Here is a 19,879-nt window from a genome sequence, read left to right on the forward strand (position 1 = left end):
TTCCATAACAAATTACAAGTGGGGGACCAAGTCTCTTCCGCCGTGTACCAAATCAAGGTCAGCAAAGGTCAAAAAGAGCCAACCTTCAAATGGGTTAATCGCAACCAGATTAAACCACACAAAAACTCCATGGGACTTGTCGGGGACTCCAACGTCCTAATTAGGTCATAAACGATAAGAAACGTTTAAACACCTAAAGGTGCCAATCAATAGTGGAAAAACAAATAAGATTGCTGTCAACATAAACTACTAAAATTAATTGTAAGATAGGTGTCCTATCCAAATCCACCGACTTTGATTTACTTGTCTTGTTAAAATCGACATAATCAATTAGCTACAAGTGGGGGTCAAACACCTCACACAACATAGTTCCCTTTAGGGCTCAACTCTATACATTAAACAGAACCCTAACCATGCGTTTTTTTTCAGAAAGATGATTTGGCTGATCACCAATCATCGACTGCACACCCAAAAAGTATTTGTTAAGTTGAATCCTAGCGAGGTATGTAGGAAAAACGTTCCTACAACCACTGATCTGACCAGCTGGGCTGGTAAGAAACGGAACAAAGAAGTTATAGAACATGCTGAAGCAGACACGACTCTTATGTCGCTGTGGTTGCAGAAGTTCACTGTCACACAATCAAAACTGAATGGGTATGTTGAGAGACCTAAATGGTTCATTGGAATTATGTCTGATTGCAGACATAAGAGCACAAATGTACAGACAACGAAACGAGTTGAAACTGTAATAGAAATCATTGAAGAGCACCATTCTGGTGGTTAATGCTCATAGTGAAGCCTTGAGCAAGACTATCTATGCGATAGTCTCTCTTTTCTTAATAGTATCTGTTGACTATGCTCATACACAACTGGTTAGCATGCTAATGACAGATATGTTGCGAGAGATCCTCAATGGACAGCCTAGCCATTAGTAAGATTTCCCCATATCTTATTCCTCTATCCTAGTGCCAAACATGCTATTCCCTGCCATCCTAGAGCTAGCATCTTAGATAACCAAGTGATTCAGAAATTCAGTTAGGACTAGATAGTGACCCTGTACTAGATCCCTTTTCACTGATATTTCCAAAAAAAAAAAAAAAACACCAACTCTGGTCTTAAAGGTGGTTATCAAGTCAACGTCCCGTCGATGACAACAGGTCCCATCTTGTCGATCCGAAAGATCCCTGGACAGCGATCATTCGAATCGAGTGGGGGATATGTAGGAACCTGTGGTCCTCTCAATTCTTCCCCTCTCTGGAATTTAAATTTACGGAGTTGTTTTGCAGAAGAACTCTCCTAACAGATCAACCTTTTTCACCTCAGCCATAAAGGTGCCATGTCCGAACGTGGTACAGGCCCGCGCTATCGGACCTCCCTGATGCTCTGGACGTCATCTGAGCCACAAGGGGACAGATTTACAGTTCTCTGGAATTTCACACCCTCTTTCTTCTTCTAATCTTCCTCTTTTCACTTGAGGAGACATCAATACGATCCCAGGAATTAAAGGGGGATCTTAATGAAAGACTCACCTTTTTGGATTCGAAGGACAAAGTCTAGAAGCCTTAATGTGATGTTCAATTATGTTTTAAACTTGTGATGTACTAATTTTCTTTTTCAGAGACGAATGCAAACATACCATTTTAACAGGTTTTGCCCCCCCTCTCTTGGAATGACCAAGAGAGCGAAACACTGATAAGCCGGTCGTAAATAACTTTCTTTCCCCAGAACCAGACTCTGATATGCATTTTCCTCTGAAAAGCACCTAAGTTTTATAATATGACTATCGAAAATGTAATAACCTGGTAAGTTATATATTATTGTTCAGGAAGTGCTTACGATCACAATGAGACGATTTTGATCATTGTACGATAATGCTAGCCCAAATTCACATAATTTGTCACAGTAAGGATGGATCAACATTGCCATCAAGTGGCTATCTTTAAAAGTATTTTCTCTCTTTTAATCAATTGTTGAAGTTAAATAATGTTGAACCTTAGATATGTTCTTATACTAATAGTAGCTATTAGTTGAAATCATAACTGTTGGAATTGTTATTTTAGAAACCCCGACCCTTTATTAGCAAAATGTCAATGTAAAGAGAACTTGAGTTTATTAATTTATTGATGCTTTTGAGTTACTTTGATGTGGTCATTCTGATACGTCATCTTGTCATGTTGTAATGTTGAGTGTTGTCGCATACGGAAAACATTGCTAACGAGTCATGATGAGTGATGGAATGATTAAATTTAGTAATATAAAATAGGTTAAGAAGATCAGGCAATAAGACACCTCAAGACAAAGGAGAAGGCGTTCTCTTCTCTTTCCGCGTGAAGATTCTGGAAACCCGATCCAAAACACGCCCTGAATAATTAACTCATAAAACCAGAGAGACGCTCCCATTTCTCCGCACTTTTAGGACTTTTATACTTTCGCTCTTTCGCCGCACTTTCAACTCTCCACTTTCCATTCACGTTTTACTTTTATTTTAGTCTTCTTCTTTACGTACTTAGTCACGTTTATACTTAGTAACTTTAAGAACAACTTGAATATTGACAATACGGTCCTTTTCAAGCTCTGTTTGTTTCTCGTCGGATGTTTTTCCCGACGTACGATTTTTATAGTGACTTAAATATTTTTCTAGCTTTATTCATTTTTATACTCTACGAACCGAAGTACTAACCAACATCGTTTATAAGTTAGCCAGCGTAGTCAGCTGGGATATCAGAGAAAGACCCAATCTCTTCGACGGATCAAGAAATCAAGAAGCTGTTGCCATAGCAACGACATCAAGAAGACGTGACGATCCAGTTTCTTTCTTCAAACACAAAGACATTGCCAAGTGTCATCTGCCTTTGACTGAACACCTACAACGCTCTCAAGCAAAGCTGGGTGTTGGAGTTGCAGACCAAGCAACGAGTCCTATCTACCGGTCCCAGAGAGACCTGCATCAGCTGTGCCGCTTCGTCACCACCTCGTCACACCGACGCTCCGCCATCACCGACGCCGAGAAGACTCTACAAAAGTAGGCTTAATCGTTCCTACCGCTTAAGACAAAGAGTTGGTGTCACTACTTTGAAACTCCCTACTAACATCTTTTAGAGAAGATTGATTAGAGTAGATATCAAATCTATTCCCTTTAGTTTAGGACTTAAACATCTCCATCTCTCACCATCGCTCCAGAAATTAACTATTTCATACCTTATTATATTCGTTCATTTGATTACACTCCTATATTCTATTAGTCCCTCATTTATTCATAGTTGTCACTTTATTAAATAAATATTTGTACACACTTAAGAAGTTGTTTGTGATGTTATTTTACGGCAGAGAATGACTGGTACAAATTGTAGTAAAGGATTCACTCCTTCAGATATGCAAATTATTGAACTGAGACTGATAAATTGATTTAAACCGTGTTCTTCCTACGATAACAGGAGGTGGTGCCCTAACGAGACATTTAAAAGGTGTAGACTACCCTACATCTGTCACCTATCAGATAGATTTTATTCACTCTGTCCCCTGAAATCACCCAACATATATAGTGTGGTATTCATTCTACCACATTAAAAATGGGTCACGTACACTCAGACACCATATCTTGCCTTTGAATTTCAGTTTAGTGAACTGTAACTTGTTGGTGCTGTGCACAGCTTCATCTGTGCGTTTCCCCCATCCTCGACCACATCTATCTCTTTCCCTCCATCGCTCATTCTCCCTTTTTCCTTCCAATTGGCTGGACTTCAAACATCCAAGTGATTGGAAATCTTAAGTTCCCACAGCCCAGCTGACCTCTGCAGCTTCCCTCCCCAGAGACTCTGGGGGCTCTCCTCGCCTTTCTATAATTGGAGAGACAAGATACCTTGCGCTGCTTTGATCCCCGCTCGAGGTCTAATTATGGTTTCAGAAGGGTTAGTGTTTGTGTTCTGAGGATAAACTGGCTGATTGTCTGTGTGTAGCAGAGTTTACCGTAATTTTTTCAGTAATTGCGGTAGAGAACCAAAGTATGTGTTGAACAAAAATGGTTTAAATATGTGCATTTAAACTGCTGAGATGTTTCCGCTTTTATTATTTGTGCTCATAAATGCGCGCAGTAATACCTGTCTTCTGGAAGGCCTCTAGCTGTTCGCTGGTGAGCTCCTTGATAGATGCGGTGACGGCTTTGAAGGCCCCCTTTAGTCTCTTGCCCAGCACCATGTGGTCGGGCTCGGCTCTCAGTCGGATACCGTACTTGTCCTTGTCGGTTGAAAGTGTCAACTGTCGCACATTAAGCTCCTGAGGGGGGGATAGAAAATAGTCTTAGAAGGAGTACAGTCACCGTCATGTAGCTGCCTGTAGTGACTGTTAATATCACTTAAGAAGTACCAGGGTTATTAGATTCAGACATGTTATGCTGGTAATGGCTAAACGGCACCAGTGGAGGCAGTTTATCACGTGTCATGCCCTCAGAGTAAAGCACTATTTAATGGAACTGTTAATGCATGGAACGAATAGTCCAACACATGAACTCACAGCTTCATGTTGAAGGTTGTAGTTTGTGGTGCTGTTAAACTGCAGTGAATTAAAAGTGTTTCTGTTATTAACCCTTTGCCCACTGACTAAAAATGGGGCTATCAAAATAATACAAGCATGTGTCGATACAACACAAAACACAGCAACTGTACAGACCACAGCCTCCAAAACTGAAAACACAGTTGAATCAACAGTTTTCTCAGTCATATTGAATAAATGTTGAATTCATGACGCCGAGATTTAGTCCAGGATTGTTATATTAGAATGAATTGGTTTTCACTAGTGTACCTAATGAACTGGCAAGTGAATGCACGTCTAAGTTGCTTAGTGAAAGCAGGATGTAAAAAGAGGCTATCCAGGATGCATTCAGGTGCAGCGAAAAGTGTGGGTTATCTAAGGTTTTGCTCATAGCTCAACAAACTGTAGTTACACATGTCAAACAAAAGAAAATGTACTTAAGTGTAAAATTGCTCTTTGTGCCGCCCACCCTAAAGTACTGTAATTTCTTATATTGCTACTACATGTTTATACATATATATCTATATATATATATATATATATATATATATAGATATATATGCAATGCAAAATACTTTAAGCAGACTGACACTTATATTTCAACAAAAGACTCAAAGGAAAGTCCAACTAAAAATGGACTTCTGCATCTATACGTAAAAACCTTAATTACCCAGGACATCTATTACAAAGGGTAAATCAAAATTGATCATTCAGCCAAAGAGTAAGTCAGCCACGAAATCAACCAGTCAGTAAGCCGGTCGATCTTTAAAACTCCCAATAATCCATTCAGAGCCTTTCAGAGCAGAACACTTCATTCTTTATTTCAAATGGTGAAAAGCAACAGAGACACTAAATTTAGCCACGCTGACACTGACCCTGTCCTGCCATGCGCGGCTTCGTTCAGTCAATCACACGGCTGCGGGTTGTGACTGAGAGTTCTACATAGCTGACTCGCTGATAGAGAGCACAGATAAGCTACTATCGTGGGCTGAGTGATAAACGTTAAGGTCAGTGTGAGGTAGAAAGTAGTCAGCTTTGAGTTGAGCTTGGGTTATTTAAAACGAGTTTCAATCGATTCAACCTGTTCTATCTTGAAGGTAAATATGGTTTTGTGTTAGTGTGTGTGACATGACCTGGTGCATTACAATGAAGTGAGGTTTCTGGCATCTCAAACAGCTGTGTACTCCACAGAGGATCTCAGGGTCAGTAGAAATTCAGTGGGGTCATCAGCAAGCTTGTCAGAGAAGTAAAGCTGACCAAAGCTAAAATTCAGATGGCCAGAACGGCTTGTCCCGTTCTGGGAGTAACCTCTTCCCTCTGAATGTCAGGAATAGTCATTAAATTTGTATTTTGTCTTAAGAAACAGACAATGAAATAGTGATTCTCTGAACCCCATTTCTAATACAGCCACCATATAAAATGTCTGCAGGTCAGCGCTCGTCACAAAAATGGTCAAACCAATGAAATATACCAATAGTATATATTACTCTGTATTTCCAAACAAACCTAGTATGAGGCGGGGTCTTAAACCATGGATTGTATAAAGATGGACGACAAAGTAGAGCTCCCCCTGGTGGCTGGCTGCACTATAGCTCATAAGCTCCACCTCTTCCATGTTAGTGGATGGGACTTGGGCCAAACCATAGACAGTAAAAAGATGGAGTCAGAACTGCTCCTCTAAAGTGAAGCCAAAGCAAATAGCGCTCCCCCTGGTGGCAGGCTGCACTATAGATCATAAGCTCCACCCCCTCCATGCTAGTAAATGGGACACGTACAAGAACACGTCAAATAATTTTGTTTTTTAAGGACATTTTCTATCATTTTAGGTAGTTAATATAATGCTGGGCCCTGTGTTAAACTGGCGACCTGTCCAGGGCGTGCCACGCCTCTCGCCCAATGACAGCTGGGATAGGCTCCAGCCCCTCCACAACACTCCAGAGGTGAGAGTCGTTACAGAAAATGAATGAATGAATGAATACAATGCTGATTTTTGAAGTTTTCATTTTTCTGATAAGTTTAATTTTCGTTAGTCGTTTGACGCTATAGAAATAGGATGTGACATCATGATGACTACCAGTTCCCATGGCAACTGCTCCGTGAAGTGGTCCTGTAGGACCGTGAGAGTTGGAAAAAATAAATAAATAGTACAGCGCATAATTCAGCCTTTCTTTCTAACTGGTGGAGGTAGAAAAGGCGAGTGAGTCGAGAGGAGGTGCGGGCGGGTCACCGACATCGTGACTCCACGTGGCTCTACTGCTCAAACTCAAGTTCCAAACTTGCAAGATGGCACCGCTCAAACCCCCGGGAAATAGCTTCAGTTTCGCCAATGCCAGGAAGCGGAGATGCATTGTCCATATTTATATACAGTCTATGTCTTAGACTAAGTGATCTGTTACATCATTTAGAAGTTAAACATTTTAAAGTACATGAGGTGTAAAAATATAACTGTTATTAGTTTTGCAGTTTTGTACTCACTACATATAGGTTTAAAGGGGTCATGGACCAAGGATGACAATATTTTTTGCTGACCGTTAAGCAGTGGGAAGGAAAAGGAATCTCTGTAAAAGTCACAGTAAAAGTTGAATCCAGCCTTAAAGTGGCTCAAGTTAAAAAAAAAACAGAGTCAGTGTGTGCAGACTTTTCCCTGAGCTGCTGGCACCTTAACTGCTCTCATTTCTGATCAAATAAACCTTATTTACTGGAGGGGAGCTAAAGGCTGGCAAGGTTAAATGTTTCCCCCACCAGAAATAAAACAGAGCGAGAGATAAGAACTGGCCAGAAGTAAGATAGAGATTGCAGGATTCAACAGAAGGCCTTTTGCCATGTGTATCTTAACCCGTAAAAGTTGTGTCAAAGTTCCTCAACATCGATGCATGGGCTCAAGAGGTGGAACTGATTTTAAATCTAAGACATGTTGGTAATTCCTCAGGAAGAGAAATAAAAGTATTTCTAGAAACAAAAATACTTACAACCCAATGGCAAAGTGGTACTGGCAGTTTATTTTTTCCAAGTCCCTTATTAGACAACAAGTGCATGAATCAATGCAACTTTTGGAACAAACCCACACTATCTGCTGCCTAAGCATAGTGATGATGGTACATGAGATATACACTGTATATACAAGATACTGTATGTTACAAACTTGAAATTGCGCATGATTATTTCTCAACATGGACATTTTTCCTTAGGGGAAATCCACAAGATGTGTGATGAAGAAACAGCCTATACATCAGTAACTCAGCAGATGTGTAGCCTGCCTGCACTAGAAGATGAACTTTAACGATGCAAAAAAACAAGTAGCAAAAGAGATAAATAATAATATGTTTACTGTACCAGTGGAAAACAACATAACTCGCATGTGTGCACTCTGTATTTGATGAGTGAGGCAACTCTGGTAGATCAAAAGTGAAATTATTTTCCAAGGCATCTGCTTCACTGCCGTTTTTAAATGGAAGATAGAAATATCAATTACAGCTGCAGATACAAGCAGCATGTGAAGATGTACTGCCTCTGATGTTCATCCCCCTCCACCAAGAAGTCAACATACAGAAGCGTAGTAGTACTGATCAAAGCAGAGTAAATGAGCAGAAACCAATTTCAGGGAAACTTGCAATAAAAAAAAAAAAATAAAAGTACCACCTTACTTTACTCGTACAGTAACTCAGCGTACTCTTTCACATTTGTCTTGGTTGAATGACTAATCTAAGTGCACAGCTGTGAAAAATTTGTGTTCTGTGAATATATAAGGAAATAAAAAATACAACACTCTGTTTACTTACTTCAATGATGTATTTCTGCAGGGACTGGATGTCTTTCAGAGCCTCTGGGTCCTGGTGAATAACTACCACCTCCTTCAGTGGGTACTGAAACAAACAACAAAACGCTGAAGCAGTGTGGCGCATCAAACTGGATAACACACGATCAAATACACGTAAAGCTATGTGGAATTTGTAACATACGTCTTGTTAGATCATGACAGAGAAAAGCCACATCTGACCTGATCCAAAGTATACTCAACTTACCAAGAGTACTGTTGTTGGACTCTAAGCAAACTAGAAAATAATTTTAAATATCATATGTTTATCTGTAGCCTAGTTGGGTCAGCGTTAATCTGTGGTTCTAATAAAAATTTGATTAGATCCAGAGGTCCTGTTCAGATTGGATCCAACATTTTCCTCTGAAGACCTCTCTCCCAGAGCTTTCAGCCACAGTTAAATCGATAAACAACGTAAAATGTGTATGAAAGCCCTGGATAAATCAATTAAATTGAAACGTGGGTTAGGATCAGTATCTTTTTTTTTTTCTTCCATTTATTTTCCCATGCAGTAGTAACACTGCACCTATTACTGTACTGAATCAGTGGATGGGATAAAGTTGGTGGCATACCTTGACGGGTAGTGTCTTCCTGTCTCGGATCACTCTGCCCAGCTCAATCACAGACTGCATCTGAGAGACAGCGCTTTCAATACGCTTGTCGATCAGACCCTCCCTATAAAAGAAAAAACTTTGACTATTACCTTATTATCAGCAGTGTTTCCATCAGATCACAGCACTGATCGCGAGTGGTTCAGTGTTGAAATAATTGGGGTGCCTTATGACACTGATCCCTTCTTATAACAAGAATAACACATCTTCTCAGTAATTAATCATTATTCTTTCAAGTTTAGTACGATTTCAAGGCCCAGTTAGATGTGGTAGGTGCAGCATTTGTATCGCAAGTCACCGCCAGAAGTCCCCACCATCTAATTAATTCAGAAATTACAATGGTTAATCTATTCAGGAAAATGACACACATGTATAATGTATATAACGACCCAGTTCAGAAGCATCAGTTTAACCGAGTTTAGCACAGGAACACGCACTAATGAGGTACACTGAGACTTCCACCTATGAATTCATATTAGAGCCGCACAGCCACTGGTAATCACACGTAATAGAGATATTATCCCTAAGTGTCTGCAGGCACACAGACTGTATGTGTGTACGTGCAGAAGGCTCGTTCATTTGCTCATGCAGCGCGCTCCTCCGAATGTGCACACAACAATGGAGTTAAATGAGAAGGGAGAGACGCCAGGGACAGCCAATCATTTAATGAGGTGATTGAGGAGCATCTGTTCCCAGCACCTGATTGGTGGCTGACCTTTGGGAGGAGGGTGAAGTAGTCCCACTTGACAGCATGAAGGACAAGCAGCTAATAAAGCAGCAGCACTGAGGGCTGCCTAAGTGACTGGGGAGATTATATGAACCATTACACAAACTATTTTCCTTATGCTAAATCAAATGGATATTTAATCATGTCAGAACTTTTTTTTCATAGTTAAAAATGATGCAATTAAGTTTGGGCAATTAGAAATTCCTTGCAGGCGTTACAAAACCGATCATCCACCAAGCCACACATTTCACTAAAGTAATTGAAGTGGAGGGAATGAACTGATGATATTTGGTGTGCGATATCCATCTGCAGGGCTGACAATCACAACAGGGTCTGTGCAATACTGTGCGGTTATTTCTCATTCTCATGTCTCTCTGCTAAAAGTACAAACACTCTCCTAACGCTCTCTAAAAACATAGAGAAAAGTTTCTAGCTTAAAAACACCATCAGCTGATTCTGACTCTGAAAGAGAAGAAAAAGTACAGAAGTATGTTTTCTATACCAGATGATAGCTGGAAATGACTTTGTGACTGACTTACAGAAACAATCAATCCATTAAAATAACACTTGAAAAATGATTCAAATGGAAAGCTTGATATATTTCCTAAGGAGGAGGATAATGTTTAGGGACAGCAGGAATAAAGAATAAAGAAAAAAATCACATCAAGAGAAAAGCTGCTGTGAAGTTTGTCTGTTATCTGAAAACTACTCTGGGCTCTTGAGCTTCTTGAGCTACTCAGAGGAGTTCAGAGTGTGATACAAGTGAGGTAAAGTAAGGCCACACACTCTGTCTGAACCTGATTAGGCTCTCTATAAGCAGTGAATATCCTGTGAGAACAGAGGCAAACCGAAGGGGGGTACAAAGTGCTTTGTGGCAACATTGGTCATTTAAACCCAGATGACCTTTGTTAAATTCAATTGGTTGAAAACCAGTTTCTGTAACAATTGGATCTTCTGAAGAGTCCTTGAACAAGACATCGCAATAGATGTGGAGGTGCTTCTGCAGCTGATGCTGTGTTGGAAGGAAATCCTCTAAAGATTTAAATAATAAATGATTGTTATTATTAATTTAAACTTACATTAACTGAACATTTGGCCATTTAAGGCGCTTACATGGTACTGCAGGACCTAAACGCATGGACCTACGCACGTAGCCAACTCCGGTGCGAGCCATTTATACTTGTGCACTCGTCAGTCTGGCTCACTCTGTAACAACGCCACCCAAACGCTAGTCAGCACTGTGTCACTTATGCCAGTCTGGTTAATTTTTGTTTCTACTTCCTGCTTCACTTTCAACAATGGCGACTGAAATGTTCGCCGAACACGAGTCATACAAATGTCTGTATCTCCTCAGTTAACCTTACCGATTCTTTATTGATCCAAAGCAATCAATTCGGAAATTGCACAGATGGAGAAGCAGCTGGAAATACTAAAGCGGAAACACGCCACTACCAAGCAGACCAATGACAGCTCCTGCCGCTGCCTGTAGTTACATTTCTGGGGAGGTGCACATCAGCTACGGCGCTATAGTCTGCAGTAGGTGTCTGCGTTGTAGCCTCTGTGTCAACTTAACGCAGAAGTCTAAACTACCTATCAGTGTCGTGGTTATAGTATGTTTCTGCAAGACTTGAGATATTACGACTTTATAAAGGACATTCAAAAGCAAACAGTGCTTATTAATACGTCTAACAACGACCTTAAAAGTGATTTAGAGAATAAACTCCAAAATTCACTCTCCATTTATCTCTTTTTGGGTCTTCACCACCTCCTAACGGCACTGCAGCTGCCAAAATAATCCACTAGGTTATCCAGGCGCTATTCACCAACTATGGCTGTCTAATGAATGGTGATGAGAGAAGTGAGAGTGAACCCGAACAGCAGCGTTGTGAGTGGGAAGTGATTTTACCAACCTGACTTGAGGCAGCATGAGATAATGGATGCTGCTGGTGTCCTTCTCTTCAACAGAGGCAGGGTCAATGAGGTGACACAGATTTTGGTACATCATCTCCGTAATGAAGGGTGTGAAGGGAGCCTGAGAGGAAGGAGGAAAGAAAAGCAAGCAGACACGAGAGAGAAAAGGAAAAGAAGATGGATTATTAGAACCTCTGCGCTGTGTTTCATTTACATTTTCGTCAAAGTCAGAAGCATTTTTTTTTTTTTTTCTGGAGCACTGATATGAAGGTTCAAACTAAATGGTGCCTTTGTGAAGTTGCTTCAAATGTGACTCTCCTCCACTTGAACCATAGATAATTAATTGGCATAGCTCACAGCTTATCCGTATTGATATGGGTTAGGCTAACTGTCTCTTCGTGAGCCTCACATGTAAACATCTTCAACGTGGTATAAATAAAAACACACACTACTCATGAATTATTCACAACCATGCCAGCACACAAACACACCTCACCCGTACCAGAATTATGTCTTGGTTTACTGCATACTGCAAAAGCAAAATCCACAAGAAATTTGCCCCATACGACCTCTTTTCTCTCACACACGCACGCACACATAAACTGAATGACTCACCATCAGCCTGCACATGGAGAAGAGAACACTGAAGAGGGTTTCCAGCGCCCACAGGCAGTCCTCGGTGCCACTCTCTCCCTACAAAGTTCACACACACATCAATAAGTTCTTTCCCCTTGGAACAGTAGAAAGATAAAAATGCCGTTGCATACATCCCTGAATGTGCCCCCAGTCAAAGTCAGCCAAATGCTCACAAGGAGGGCCACAATTCACTGCTATGAAATAATGATGAAGACACTCGGAGGCGGTTTAAAAATCACTCTAACTGTATCTGTGTTTATTAATTCTGTATCAATTAATAGTTTTGACTCATGAGAAACAGATTATTATTAGAAGTGTGTCCATCTAATCTTCATCTTCTGTACATAAAATACATCTATCAGGCATCACATTATGACCACCTTCCTAATATTGTGTAGGTCTCCCTTGTGCCTCCAAAACAGTTCAGACTCATCAGAGAATAGACATGGGTTGAGGGGAGGGGCTTCTGTGGATCAGGTTTTTTCCCCACAGCATCCCACAGATACCTGATCAGCTTGGGGTCTATTGAATTTGGAGGCCAGGTCAACACCTTGGTCTGTTTTTCATGTGCTTTTGAGTTGTTCCTAAATTGTTTTTGTGTGTCTGTGTCAGGCTGCATCCTGCTGGGGATGGCTGCTGCCATCAAGGAGTGTCATTGCTATGGGGTGGGGGTGTCTGGTCTGGTCTAGGTGGGTGGTACATGTCTAAGTAACATCCACACGAATGTTACTTACGTCCAAACGTTTCTCAGCAGAACATGTCAGTGGTTTTAATGTTGTGGCTGATCAGTGTAATCTATAATTATTTGAGTACAAATTTAACGCTGTCATCTCACCTTCAGGCGACGTCTGTTGGTCCTGACGTACCAGTTGGTGAGCATGTCCACAAACTTGACCAGCCGAGGCACGACGGTGTACAGGCGGTAAGCTGCGACCAGATAAAATTTGTCAGTTTAATCACGCTGGACGGAGAAACAGTACGAATGGGTAGAGACTTACTTAGGATATATTTAGGGGATAACGAAAAGAGTCATCTTTTTTCCTTCTATAAAGATAACTAAGTGTGTGCATGCGTGTGTGGACTTGTGTTAAGGCCCTGACTCCCACAAAGACTGCAGCCAACGACTTGCTAGCATTTACGTTCTGCACCTGTGTCGGAGGAAATAACTCTTCATACCAGCAGGTAATCATCATTCAAAAGAGAAAATCGGAAGAGCTACCATTAGCTGGGAGGCTAGGAAGATAGAAAGAGCTAAAAATCCTTCCCCAAAAAAAGCTGCAAACATAACATAACAATTTTAGGGTGAGGGTTCGTTTTTTTGTTAGGGTTAGTGCAAATAGCAGTCAGGGACTTTTCCAAGCAATTAACCTATGTCAGTGCCATGTGAAATGTTGGAAACACTGTTCGTTGCGTGTGTGTGTGTTTCGATAGTGCCTGTCTCACCTCCCATCTCAGTCTTGAAAAACTGGATGAGGGACTGTGTGAAGGACTGAATCCATTTGTCCATGATGTTGTCGCTTTGCTTCGCCGTGTTTTCGTTGTACAGGAACCGAATCTGATCCTCCTGACCCATGAATAACAAACAAGCACGCACAAAAACACAAGCAAAATTAAAATGAATTCAACATTTTCACATTGGGTAAGCAACAAATGGAGTTACGGCATCATTAACGTGTTGAAACTGAATCTGAACAAGAAAAGATCGTCCAAGAAGTAGATGTGCTGATGTGTGCCATCTACAGGCAAAGAAAGGTGCTGCAACTTGGACACGTGCGCACAACAGCTTGCACTCTACAACACAAAATCAAAAGCGGCCACACATTGAACTTGAAATGCAAAATGTATTTGTGTGACTGGTTCTCTTTTAATCACGTCTGACTGGAGAATTAGCGTCACCAACCGTTAATCATCCCAGTGGCAGGAGCAGAAGGAAATGAAGATTCATTTACATTATTTATCCGCATGTACGACCTGCTCATTTACTTCCCACAGTTTGAGTTATTTCCCAGTATCAGTTTTAACCTAAGCAAAGAGCCGCAGCACGCTATGGCAACATCTTGAGGTAGCCCATCAGAATTCAGCTACTCTCAGTGACAAACATTTTCACCAGGGTTTCATTCAAATTCAGACAAATTACTACAAATACACGCAGATTAATGATCATAAAGCACAGGATGCTTTTTAAATGTGCAGAGCAGATACAATCTTTCCTCAGAACTGCAATCAATGCCATAGCAACATTAGATTCAAGTTTATTTCGTGTTAATGATTACTAAATAATTAAAGGGCTAATATTACAATCACACTGCTATTGTGAAGCAGTGTGGTGGCAGAGAAGGGATCGCTGTGAAAGCAACAATGACTTTGATTTTCATTACATTACCTTCTGTAGCCTTTGAACGTTCTGCACCAGGAAGCGGTAGGCATTATACCAAGGCAGGAAGACATCCTTCAACACATCCCGCACACCTTCCTCTTTGAAACGCAGGTTCTCTGCTCTCACCACAGGGGAGTTGATGAGGTACAGTCTACAGAAAGAGAGGAGATGGAGGAGATGGTGAGAACATGCAGTGTATACTTGGATAGATGGCAAGCCTAAAGCCTAAATGAGTGCATGGTTTGAGATCTGGGTGGAAGCCTCTGGGAACAGACACAGAACTGATGTGTTGGTGTTGTGCAGAAACGTATAAAGCAACTTTAAAGTTGCCTTCTGGAAACAAAGTAATCAATTAAACTGTTAGACTTTATCAAAATTCCTTCAGAAGGAGCTGGCAACAAACATGTCTGTAAAATGGCAAGCTGCTAACGACAAGTTTGTGACTTTACAAGTGCCATGTTGGCATTTGTTGTTTCTCGAGTACCAACAGACAGTAAGACTCAAAGCAGTGAATTGATAAACGGTAAACTGCTGAAATGTCTTTAGCTCCATCTCAGGCCACTATGCAGGATCAGTATTTGGGCCACTAAGGGATATTTTTAGGGGATTGTAACCCATAGTGGTGTGATTATGCAAGTGGTCAGGAATGGCCCATTTGGTTCAGGAAAAACAGGAAAAACCACCACACACAGTGATGTGAGCAAACGTCTCCATGGCTGGTTGGCTGAAAACTGCATTTAAGCATAAATACTTCCATTCATCCAAAGGATGCAGAAGCACAGTCCATCTTCTTTCCAAAACATCGGTCAGAGACTAACAATCCTCTGTCTAGAAAATATACACAGGAGACTATTGAAGGAAAACTGTTTGGCAGTATGCATTTCCTAAATGTAAAGCGTTTCTGCTCTCCAAGATATCTGAATTAGATTAAGTTTCTTCAAACTTTAGGCCTCAACCTATTTTTACCCACAGCAAACATGAGAATGTGAATAAATCTCTTTCCTCTATTAAAAGCTACATAAAGACGCAGCTGACAAAAAATAAACAAATTAATGCAAATCAATCTAATAGTTTGTGGCAGACATCAGCACACTGACGGATGCAACATTTTACTTTTTATTTTGTAAGCAAGCTGACATGATGCAACCTCTTGCAACACAGATCGTGAGTGATTTTAATAGCGGCAACTCAGAGATTCATTTGAAATATAAAATGAAGAGTACACACAACCATCGACAGCTCAAATATGTTTGGGCACCTTACAATAAGCAGACACGGCTGAAAAACAACCAAAAAAAAGGACAGTCTGTACTTTGCTCTGACGCTTGTTTACTTTCCGTTTCACAGTTTTTGTTGCTAAAACATTCCTGTAGCTTACTCATAATGGGTATACTATAAGTAAAGATTCAGGCTAAAAGAGAAATTGGGGGCCTTGAATAGAAACAGACTGTCGCCTTTTCTCTTTATCTGTGTAGCTCTCCTCATGAGTGTATATGTGAGCATATGGTGCAACTGCATAGTGGTTTATTTATTAGGCCATATGGCCATAGAACTCCTACAGCTCAGGGCAAAGGAGAGAATGTATGAAGAGGGACGTGAAGGCACGTGTACTTACAGTGAATATGAGTGTGTGTGTGTGTGTGTATACTGTATGTAGGACTGAGACACTTCCTTGTTAAGTGTAGACGCCGATTTAAACCTTTTAAATGAATGCTTGCTAATAACATACGGTACTGTAGGTTAGCACGCAGCCCCGCCACCGGCACACAAGCGTTTCAGAAACGCACACTCGCTTGCATTCACAGAGCTGACCTGAGGGCATCGGCTCCATAGTTGTCCACTATCACTGTTGGATCCGGGTAGTTCTTCTTGCGCTTGCTCATCTTCTGTCCATCGCTGTGGGAATGGGACAAGCAAAGGCATTAATGCACACACACACACGCATGCATGCACTAAAGTGCATGTTATTAAACCATGCACTTGGTATTCAAATCAGTCAAGTCCTTCCAGGTCAGCAGGCCTGTGAGCACAGTGGATTTAGACCTCGGGGCTGAGGACAGGCAGCCTTGTTGTAGAGCAGCTCAGAGGGCTAATGTTACAGCACACATACAACGCTGATTATGAGAAACAGCAGAGAGATTAAGAGGGGATGAATGGGCAGGTGAGTAAGGGGGGAGGAAACTAAAATAGTAACTGTGGTTAAAAAAGAAGCAGATTAGTGGAGACAGACAAGAAAACACAATGGGGGGTGGTTAGAGAAGATAAGTGAAAACAGAACAGAAATGTGTCGACTGAAAGGATAAGGCTGGGAATATTGTGTATTTTGCTCATTGTCAACACATCTCTTTAAAGACCAAAAACAAACCTACTACTGAGCATTTCCTGTATAGCCAAAGTCCAATTTATAGCCGCTTACACTTCTGCACCACAGAAAACCTTTGTTTCCATGGCCTTGGCAGATACGTCTGTTCATTAGTTGGAACAAGAATACTTAAGTTTATTTTGAGTCCAATTCCTGCATCCATAGAAAAACTCCTCAGTGTACTATTCTGCTGCTGAAAATACTCCCAAATGTACCAACAAATGCACCATTTAATCCTCAAACTACACAGTTGTTACTTGAGAAATGCTTACAGACAAAAAAAAAAATCGATTAAAATGTTTGTTTTAACTATCACACGTTGTTCCTTTTGACCTTTTGTTGGGATTTGTTGACACGAGTCTTGGCCTTTAATGAAAAACAATCTATTTGCAAATTAAAAAAGGTGAAAGTGGTTTGTTACCTTGCCAGCACCAGTCCGTTAACAATGACATTCTTAAAGGGCGGTTTGCCAAACAGCGCCGTGGAGAGGACCAACAGGGTGTAGAACCTACAATAAGAAACAAAAACAAGGTCAGTTTAACTATAAGACTGTAACGACGCATTTGATCTTTTAGGTTTTAAATATTATTTATTACATCCGTTACGAGGGGAATCATCTGCCTTTCTGTTCATTCTTCCATTCATGCTACATATCCTACAAATAAAGTGTCTATTTTGCTACCCCTTGTTCCTCCACACATACCATCCTCTGGTCTGGTCGATGCCCTCAGCGATGAAGTCTGCTGGGAAAGAGTCCTCAAACTCCTTCCTGTTTTCGAAGGGGTAGTGGCCCTGGGCATAAGGCATGCTGCCACTCTCAAACCAGCAGTCAAACACCTCCGAGATCCTCCTCAGCACGCCGTTGCCACGCCGCGACGGGATTGTCAGGCTGTCAATGCTGGGCAGAGTAAGTGTGACCAGAAGGAGAGAGAGGGAGAGAAAAAAAAAAAAGTGTAGTTGTTGAAACCGATAGCAACCGAGTCAAAAATTGTTTGATTTCTGTTTTATTTTATTGGTGTCACGTAGGAATGTCCTAAAAGTTTCTACAATATATGGATACACAGGTCAATAGGCTTCACACCACGATAGTTTAATTATCTGTTGCTGCTGGGAATGAGATTTAAGGAGAGTCCTGTGCTGACACCCTTTAGAATACGTGTGGCTTAAAACTTTGGATCACACAGTTAAGACACGAGGATATGGATTAATTCAATACATAAACTCAGCTCGTTCAGATCCACCCTACGAACGCAATAAGTGTTTTTCTTCATTAAAGTCACCTCAGCTGTGGAAAAACCGCTCAATATTTTCATAATTACAAAGTGCATGAAATGCCAAATCAACCCAGAACAATAATAGAATCAATTTGCGGCTATGAATAATAGATGATTAAAATAAAATATCAACAGTTGACGAAGCTGATTTAGTTTGTCTACTGCTCTGCTGCAGTACTCTGAAACCCTGAGGAACGATGCTTTAGGGCCGCTTGAAGGCAGACAGGGAGGGAGGGAGAGAGTGTTGCTGAACGTTACTGAAAAAGAAATGAACTGCTGAGAACATTTTGAGTACTTTAATGTGTAATTTCTGCAGGTTGTTATGCATAAGCTATTTCTAAAATGCATTCAGAGCCATTGCCTTCAGTAGCTGCTTACTTCACATCTTATAATGTGGACTGATTACAGTCTGTCCAGTGTAAGTGATCCATACGTATTTCGTACTTACAACAGAACTTCATTGCTCAATTTTTCCCAGTTAGTTAAAATGTGTTGGAATGAAATTGCTGAATTGAATGGATTCGCTTTCAGGCTCCAAGTAAATCTACATTTCATCGAGCTAAACTTTTGTGAACTATGACACGTTCATGCTGCAAGTCGTTTTGATAGCACTAACACGACATGTTCCCAGTTGGCTAGAGCATTAGTGGACAGCCTGCAGCCCTGGCACCACCTATTTTGTGAGGACTCGTGGATTAAATTTGCTGTGCTACTTTCTGCGTGGCTGAGCCTCTCCCGACGGCACGCACGGACATATCCGCAGAGTAATGTTTGCATTATGCGTCGAGGGTTTTGGGTCTGAAAGATTCAAGGAGAATTTGAATCTGAGAATTTGCCACAATACTAATGAGTTATTCTTTAATTAAATGAATCATGACAGTTGCTAAAATTGTTTAGATTACAGCGATCCACCTACACCTGAAGGACGAAGTACCACTCCCATGTACACATTTTAGCCAGAGAAGACAGATGGTCTGAAAGGAGTAAAGGAACTCATCCATGTCAAATTGGAAAATCTTCTTCTATAATCTACAACGCAGTCTTAACATCTCTCCCCAACAAGTCTCACCTCCGTTCACGTCTTGTGACTGGATAAGGGGACATTAGAGCACCACTCATTGGAGAAAGAAGACAGGGCCAAACAGTTTCCCGGTAAAAGGTAAGTATTTGATCGTTGACACACACCAGTCAACAAGCTTCTGATGAGCAACACTCCCTGATGTTCCTACTTAAACTCCAACCTCCCCAGCAGGCTTTTAGAACTGAAGAAGCTGCTTGGATGAGTGGTGAAGCATCTTCAAGATATTCTACAAGTCTAGTTGGCCTTGTTTTCAGATTTTTTTGCATATAAATTTAGATTAAAGATCTTCCCCACCTGCACAGAAACCCAAACACAGAAGCGTAATGAAAGCAACCTCATCTCCAGCAATCCTTTAAAGATGGAAGTGATTACAGGATATTAGCGAATGAAGTGGTCTGTGCACCACAACGCATGTCTGGTTCGAGCAGACAGGTCAAATTAGAGGAACAATTGAATCCATGCACTGACTCACGCACAAGCCCAGACACCGTTATCAAGACGTATCGTCGAATGACGGCCCTGTGCACGTGTATTCTGTGAATCTGAGGCAATGCCACTG

The 19,879-nt window shown here is 41.0% G+C and overlaps 1 protein-coding gene across 1 annotated transcript in view; it reads right to left on the bottom strand.

Moving 5' to 3' along the window:
* Positions 1–19,879, bottom strand: part of iars1 (isoleucyl-tRNA synthetase 1) — a 70,228-nt gene that overhangs the window by 16,833 nt on the left and 33,516 nt on the right. Inside the window, exons 16-26 of the mRNA XM_084543738.1 lie at positions 17,669–17,863; positions 17,387–17,473; positions 16,416–16,499; positions 14,610–14,754; positions 13,670–13,790; positions 13,062–13,153; positions 12,206–12,283; positions 11,590–11,711; positions 8,914–9,016; positions 8,307–8,390; positions 4,098–4,272 (exon numbers count right to left, since the gene is read on the bottom strand). Coding sequence (XP_084399864.1) covers positions 4,098–4,272; positions 8,307–8,390; positions 8,914–9,016; positions 11,590–11,711; positions 12,206–12,283; positions 13,062–13,153; positions 13,670–13,790; positions 14,610–14,754; positions 16,416–16,499; positions 17,387–17,473; positions 17,669–17,863 — 1,286 coding nt within the window. The remainder of the gene's footprint in view (positions 1–4,097; positions 4,273–8,306; positions 8,391–8,913; positions 9,017–11,589; positions 11,712–12,205; positions 12,284–13,061; positions 13,154–13,669; positions 13,791–14,609; positions 14,755–16,415; positions 16,500–17,386; positions 17,474–17,668; positions 17,864–19,879) is intronic.

Source organism: Chelon labrosus (assembly GCF_963514085.1).
Source record: "Chelon labrosus genome assembly, chromosome: 4".
Taxonomy (NCBI): Eukaryota; Metazoa; Chordata; class Actinopteri; order Mugiliformes; family Mugilidae; genus Chelon; species Chelon labrosus.